We start from the raw sequence: 7629 nt of genomic DNA, 5'->3' as shown, positions 1-7629 counted from the left end.
CGCCGTAAAAAGTTGTGAGATCGATATAATACCAAGTCGATTAATCTATTTAGTGTCTACTTAAAGGACCTTCTGTCTTAAGTTATTACGTATGTTATTATCATGCCAATTAAAAAAAAAAATACCTTTAAAACAATTAGATCGACTTGGTCATCGCAAGAAAACACAAATTCGCCATTAACATTTCAGGAGCATTAACTTCTCGTCGTGCTGTGTAGTGTGATACATACTAATAATTAAATCATGCGATGGCCAGGTCGGTCTATTTGTTTTAAAGGTATTTTTTTTAAATTGGCATGATAATAACATACGTAATAACTTAAGACAGAAGGTCCTTTAAGTAGAGACTAAATAGATTAATCGACTTGGTATTATATCGATCTCACAACTTTTTACGGCGAGACTTGAGGTTTTTACAGAATGTTTTTGATGGCATACTATTTTATTACTGCTTTACGCTAGCTTGAGATAACAAAAAAAAATCAACACAACAATATCTTTTTCAAGTATATGCAATTTAAAATGTACAAATTCACTAAGAAAAGAGTTGTTCATTGTTGATATCACAAATAGATACACGTGCTTTTTCAGACGAGAGACCAATCAATTACAATACAACAAAGTAAATTCACGGATTCTCAACAATCATATCCGTTAACATGATGAAACCTTTATCTAATTAAAGTTTCACCGAGGCCTCTGATCTTATTAACAAATCGTCACAATAATTACCTACTTACACTGATAAATAACAATAATATTCGCAGACCCCTTGGGGAGTTATAAAACAAGTGATAATTAACTCGTTAGTCTGTTTGCGTCATTCAATGCTTCTGCGACTATTTTAAAATTGATGCTCTCTTCAATTTCATATATTATTCCTAATGTACAATTTATTAATGTCTAATATACTTACAATTTTTTTTTTATTTATTTATGTACAAACAGACAATAAAATTAGTGTTCATTGCTAGTAGACTTGCCAAACTAATTTAAATAATTTCTAATTCCTCATAGGTATCATTATTGTAATTGAAAGTAAGAGAAATGACTCGTTTTTATTCAGAGAGAGCTTTTTGCCTAATTTCCCATTCTTCCACTTTTTTAGGTGGGTAATGTTGTTGAAATCGTAGAAAACAGAATCCCTACATTTTTTTCTATGGTTGTTTTTTTATAGATCGATACGACACTTACTTTGGCTCAGCAGGTAGTCGGTCAGGCAGCGATGTCGATTCCTTTGTTTCTTTAATATAGAGAGACGTGATTCCTAACATTTGAACCCACAGACCCACAACTTGTCGTATTTCTACCACAACACAACCAGTTGTCCATAATGTGAGGCTTCCTCTATGTCCTTTTTATGTAAGATGAAATCGGGATTTTGTTCAGTCCCTAGCTTCGGTTTTTCTCATGTCTAGTCCGAAATACCTACGTTGATATCATCAAATTGTACTCAATAAATAGGTACCTAATAACTACTTATCATACTCTTGAACTGAAGCAAGTGGTGGGTGTGAACAAGATTGTAATATATGACAATTTTTAATTAGGTATTTCATTACTTTGCCAGTCCCACACAATTTTAATTATAGATAACCCCTATACGCGGTAGGAAGATTTACGCCTACGTCTTTTTGATTATGATAACCTTCTTTTATCAAAATATTCCATTTTATTGCTAAGGAATTGTTTTTTAAATAAAATATACATAGGTACCTACCTACTTAATCATCCTTTGCTGTAAGTAACAAAAATATGGAAAAAATAATACCTACTACGAGTTTACGACTATGACCTAGGTTGTAAAGCAATAATCGAATATTTTCATCAGAATAAACTCAATATTCCTAAGAAAAGCTCAGTGTCCTCTCACGGCCTATTAAATGCGTTATTTTCACATGCTCCTTTATTTGAAACTAACTGACCCGGCGTACTTCCCTAAAATATGCAAAATTAAATGTCTATTTTTCAATATTTTTGAGAGCTTTTCTTAATATTTTTTTCCGTAAGAACCTTCTCCTAATAATAACAAATACAACACAAAAATCGGTCCAGCCATTCACGCGTGATGCCGTGACCAAGGAAAACGGGTTTCATTTTTATATAGGTAGGTAACTACTACCTATATAGATGTAGGCCCAGAACATATTGCCAGAACAGTAACTCTTATACCTACTTCTTCCCGTTAACTCAAGCTCCCTCAGCTTCGATTCTGAAAAGTCGTACAAAATTCATTAGGTCCGCTTAAAAGCTATAATGCAACGGACAGACATATAAATCAGATAAGTTAATGTGTCAAACGCATCTTCAAATCATTTTACGTGTCGACCTGGCAGTTTAGGATTTTGGATAGTGGACTTAATTAAATATTTGTTACAACAATAAAAGTTACTTTTATGTAGGTACCTAAGTAGGTTAGTCTTTATACAATAATAAGTTTATGTTATTTTTATCCGTTGTAGTCACTATCAAAAAACGTTCTCACTTATCAAAAGTGGTTAAAAATACTCCTTCATTATGATTAATACGAGTAGATGTAATAAGTTGGTGATCGTTGCGTAATAATGAGTAAGTATTTTAACAAATTTACGAATTATTCTTTTTCAAAGCAATAATAAACAGCAGTAACTAAACGAGAAACAGGTGTCAAAATCGGTACGTTCTAAAACTAAAGAAGATAATGAAATGATTAAATGCGTACTATTTTATTTTGTGATGCACTAAATTATTCGCTAAATTTACTAAGAAGTAAATACAAATAAATATCTGTAATATTATGAAAAGAAAATATAATTTCTTACTGATTTTTCAAAAAGTTTGACAAAATGCGTTCGGAAACCTCATGCTCTGCAACACCATGCTGCAAACTCCTACAAAGTTTTGATTTGATTCGATGTTCAGTTCAATTGAAAAATAACCAATAAAAAATTCTATTCTATTGCTGAATTGGCTATCGGAAATTTCCTTCTGAAGCAACGTTGGAGACACGTGTAACGAGAATATTTTTTTTAACATTATCTTAACTTTTCGTAAAAGAAATAAATAAAACAACGTGAGTAAACATTTTTTAAATTTATACTGAATGTGCAGCAATATTCACAGAATTCTTAATTTAAAACTGTTGCACAAACGACACAAATTACGTTCAGCCTGTGTTTCGTATTACATTGCAGTCATGTCATTGTTTGTTTTTTCCTAAGTAGGAAGTTTATAACCATTCTTCAAGTAAGTGTCTGTTCACTAGAATTGTTCTTTGGGTTAGTTTCGCACGTACAAACCGTGCGATTTTCTTAGGTTAACTCATTTAACCAAAAAGGTATGTACTTACTTATTTTTTTCCTTAAAAGCAATCCAGTTACAACCAGCCAGCCAGTATTTTTGAACATTTTATCTTATAAATGTCACGTTACTGTCCTATGCATTACCCAATGTTATCAACTTTATTGACATGACCGCTTTTTAATTCAGTTTTAAGCAGTTCGGACTCATTCTTAACTGGAGATTAAGATATTTATTGAACTATTAACCTCACAAGTTTCCAATTAACAACCGTAAAAAACTGGTTTAATTTGGATACTCGTACAACGGTACAGAATGATTTTGTTGTATTGTTATCTTATGTAGTAAAATGAGTTGTCGGGCCGCTTTGACCTAATGACCTGTGTACGTCAACAGTAGGCGATGAGGCAAATCCTCCGCCTGAGAGTATTCAGTGCACTACTGACATCCACAATGAGAAGCCACACGTATATTGATTCTTTGGGCTCGGCCAGGTAAAATTAACAGTCAAATTTGTGTTGTGGCTTTCATTCTCACCTACTTATTTGTGTTTTTTAGTTGTTTATTTTCTTTTTTTGTTTTTATTTTGTAATTATTGACCCTCATTTTTTTTCTAATAGCACTAAAATTTTTTTGGCTGAAATAAATAAATATTATGTCATTAATCTTGTCTTTTCACATTTAAAGAAAATTTATTTGCACTAAAACTTGCTTGGTTGATTTTTCTTTAATATATTATAATATGTTGAAGTTAATTAAATTTGTTAACACCATAAATATTTAATAGTTCTTTGATTTTTAACATTAACTAGTTACTTGAGTAATCTATCTATTATGTACAGTCATAAATTCCAGTGTCCATCAACATAAAATCAACTTCATACATCAATAATAAAAATTGTTTTCTTTAACAGTGTAATGGCCCGAATCCTCAACGGAAAAGCCTTAGCCAACGAAATCCAAAATGAGTTGAGACAGAACATAGCCAATTGGATAAGCCTTGGCCACAGGGCACCTTCCATTCGCTGCATCTTAGTTGGCAATGACCCAGCTAGCCACACCTACGTGAACAATAAAATCCTAGCAGCTAGGAATGTTGGGATTGATGCTGAAGTAGTTCTTCATGATAGTACCATTTCTGAAGAGCAGTTGATCTCTGAAATACAGAGGTTGAATAACGATAGCAATGTGGACGGAATCTTAGTTCAATTACCGATACCTGATGGTATTGATGAGAGGAAAGTGTGTAATGCGGTCACTCCGGAGAAAGATGTTGATGGTTTCCATGTCATTAATGTTGGGAGACTGTGTCTTGATATGCCGACTATTGTTCCTGCTACTGCTTTGGCTGTGATTGAGATGTTGAAAAGGTCAGTAAAATTTTAACACTCAGTATATTTCATTAGGTTTGAAACTGATGCTAGGAAGTAATTGTTTTTATGTGTTTTGTTTCTTTTTAGTTACAACAGTAATTAATTACTTATAGTCAAAGAAATGTTATTTATTTTTAAAGTTGTCCTATCTAAATTTTCCAAAAATGAACGAAAAAAACAGTTGTGATAATTTCATCATCCTTTTTTAGGTTCAACATAGAGACTCTAGGTCGTAACGCGGTTGTGGTCGGCCGGTCGAAGAACGTAGGCATGCCTATAGCTATGATGCTGCATAGCGACAAGAATCACGACAGCCGGCTAGGAATGGACGCGACTGTGACCATTTGCCACCGATACACGCCTAAAGAGAAGTTGGAGTTTTACTGCCAGAATGCCGACATTATTATTAGTGCTACAGGTTAGTAATTATTATAATTAATTGTAGAATTTTCTGTATTTATGTAGAAATACAAAGTGTCCTTCTCCGACAATTAGTTAACTGTTTCGCGCGGCTCCGCACTATTCGATGTTCTAGCCACTTAAGTACAGATTTTTTGAAAATTATTACTCTTCTTTTGGGTCCCGGATTCTCTACTTCTACTGTTGAAAACGCCTGAATGAATAAGCTAGAAAATTAAAGCAACCTTCACTTGGAAACGTGAGAAAAGTCAGAAAATATAAACTGTTAATTCTTTTATCTAGGTGTGCCCGGTCTTATTAAGGCCAATATGGTGAAACCTGGAGCGACTGTCATCGACATCGGCATCACCAAGATCACTGACGCGAATGGCAAGTCTAGATTGGTTGGAGACGTCGACTATGATGGTAAGTGTAGATTTTTTAAATTTATTCCATAGGTTTTTGTTGTATACCTACCTAGGTATACAACAAAATGAGTATGGGTACCTATTGGTGATGTATTACATTTTTTTTTGCAACTATACTTTTTGTCATACATATTTCGGACGCTAACATTTTAAATTTTGATCGTTAATTTAACTTAATCTTTAAATAATTCCTAAACAATGATTTTGCGAATTACCTACTTTTTCAAAAAATTTTGATCGTTTATATCATTTAGATCTTTAAATAGTTTTTTCAAATCAAATTAGCGATATATTTTTCCGCATTTTAAAATTAGTTCACGAATAAAAGACACCCTTATTTATTTATTTTTTTATTTCCTCCAAACAGAGGTAAGCAAAATAGCCGGGGCTATCACGCCAGTGCCCGGTGGCGTCGGTCCTATGACCGTTGCTATGCTCATGCAGAACACGTTCCAAGCGGCCCGATACCTACGAGACAAGACCGCGAACCTCCAGTAAATATTACCGTATTTTATACGCATTTATAGCTTACTAAGACATTTTATAAGTGCTTCTACACTTCTGTTTAAAAACTCTAAGACAGACAAGTTTGCATCACGATGCTTTCATTCATCGTTGGAACAAGTGATATTTTTTTTCTAATAAAGACATAATATCTACTATAAGTCATAGGTGTGTTGCCTCGGGCTCGAACCATTGTCCACTTGCCTGAAAAGTGCAATCTTAAACCACTTGGCTATACTCTTGACTATCTTCGCCTAACATGAAAACACTTTCTAACATTGTGATCAATGATTCTTGACAAAGGTTTTCTTATCATTTTTAAACAGTAGTGTAGTTCCTTAAGGTTAAATTATGTATTAACATATTTTGTTTTTGTTTGACAAACATGTTATAATCTAATGAAATGTAGGTAGAAAACCCAGTGCTAAAGAATTACGTGTCAAATTAGGCATTAAAGTTTCACGCACAAACATTCCTTTTATCCTACTCTATGCTTTAGGTGAAAAATATTTCGCATACTCTTTGGCTATGTTTATTAATTTTCAAAAATAGTCTTTGAATTGGATAATAGTATGTTTAACTGATTTTTCCATTCATTTTCAATATTCAAAACATGACTGAATCTCAAAATTCGAATATTCAATTCTTGCTTATGCAATAAGATCGAAAAATGAATGTGCCTTAAAATCATTAAAGACATGAAATAACTCTGTAGTATGTAAGGATCATTAAGTATTATATAAATAATTAATTATTTAAGAGGGTATATTAATTATATCTAAGATTGTTATTACTTTAAAGATTATAATTACACACAAGTGTATACATTCCTAAATGCTATGAAACTGTAGTTACTAACTTGTGAAACTTGAGACTATTATATAAATTGAACCTTATTTCTTAAGTAACAGAATACAAATTCGCTTGTACCTACTGTCTTCTAGTGAATATTTTGCTATAAGAAATGTACCAAGAAAATCGTAATTTGGAACTTAATTGTTTGTGAATAGAGTTCAATATTGTGTAACTTTTATAGGTCATTGAAAGTGATATTGGTCGTATACAGAATCGATGTAATAGAAAATCTGTTAGTAGATTTATTTTTACATCGATTACATTAGTTTTATTTATTTTCCTCAGTTATTTACTACCTTACTGATAAACGTAATGTACTAAAATAGGTGAGCTATATTTTGTCACTTTCGATCAAGTATAAAACTTTCAGTGAGTGAAAAAGACAGAATACTTTTTTAACGCGACGTTTATTAGTAAGGTAGTTAGAATATTTACGCGTAACTTTAAGTTCGCTTTTTCGTATTAATTGTTTAATTATTGTTTGTTGTTGGTGCAACTTTAATTATACATTATTTTTATTGAAAATTGCATTTTTATTCCCGATCAAACCTACCTCCTAAATATGAAAATAAATATTTTAAAAACTCCTCGTGCATAAGAAGGTGTCATTTATTGGTACATGGGCAACAGCCTATAGTCCGACAACTTACTAGAAAGCCTTGCTATGATTTATTTGGATTGTAATTAGTACTGCTGTGTATTTCCAAAAAAAATTGATACATATATCAGACAGGCCACTATCAGGTGCATAAGAGTGCGGGTTGCTGATGTTCTTAATTCTGAATTCTGTG

At 32.4% G+C, this 7629-nt stretch overlaps 1 protein-coding gene across 4 annotated transcripts; it reads left to right on the top strand.

Annotated features, from left to right (window-relative positions):
• The first annotated feature begins 2863 nt into the window (after positions 1–2863).
• Nmdmc (NAD-dependent methylenetetrahydrofolate dehydrogenase) lies at positions 2864–7363 on the top strand. Of its 4 annotated transcripts, none has more exons than XM_076123451.1 (6): positions 2864–3052; positions 3676–3773; positions 4194–4649; positions 4862–5070; positions 5355–5477; positions 5847–7363. In XM_076123451.1, exons 2-6 carry the CDS (start codon positions 3682–3684, stop codon positions 5975–5977), a joined length of 1011 nt encoding a protein of 336 aa, XP_075979566.1. In that variant the 5' UTR covers positions 2864–3052; positions 3676–3681; the 3' UTR covers positions 5978–7363. The 4 variants fall into 4 exon arrangements, with proteins under 4 accessions (XP_075979566.1, XP_075979567.1, XP_075979568.1 ...); XM_076123450.1 differs by lacking the exon at positions 2864–3052 and adding an exon at positions 3248–3316; XM_076123452.1 differs by lacking the exon at positions 3676–3773.
• The last annotated feature ends 266 nt before the right edge of the window (positions 7364–7629 follow it).

Source organism: Anticarsia gemmatalis, chromosome 15 (genome assembly GCF_050436995.1).
Source record: "Anticarsia gemmatalis isolate Benzon Research Colony breed Stoneville strain chromosome 15, ilAntGemm2 primary, whole genome shotgun sequence".
NCBI lineage: Eukaryota > Metazoa > Arthropoda > Insecta > Lepidoptera > Erebidae > Anticarsia > Anticarsia gemmatalis.
Note: the sequence above shows the minus strand (reverse complement) of the source record. Positions and strands in the feature narration are given on the sequence as shown.

Bases quoted from the DNA above. Each gene is read 5' to 3' on its own strand.
- Nmdmc (XM_076123451.1), top strand. From the start codon at position 3,682: ATGAGGCAAATCCTCCGCCTGAGAGTATTCAGTGCACTACTGACATCC. The intron at 3,774-4,193 runs GTAAAATTAACA...TTTCTTTAACAG, and splicing joins GATTCTTTGGGCTCGGCCAG to TGTAATGGCCCGAATCCTCA. The intron at 5,478-5,846 runs GTAAGTGTAGAT...TCCTCCAAACAG, and splicing joins TGGAGACGTCGACTATGATG to AGGTAAGCAAAATAGCCGGG.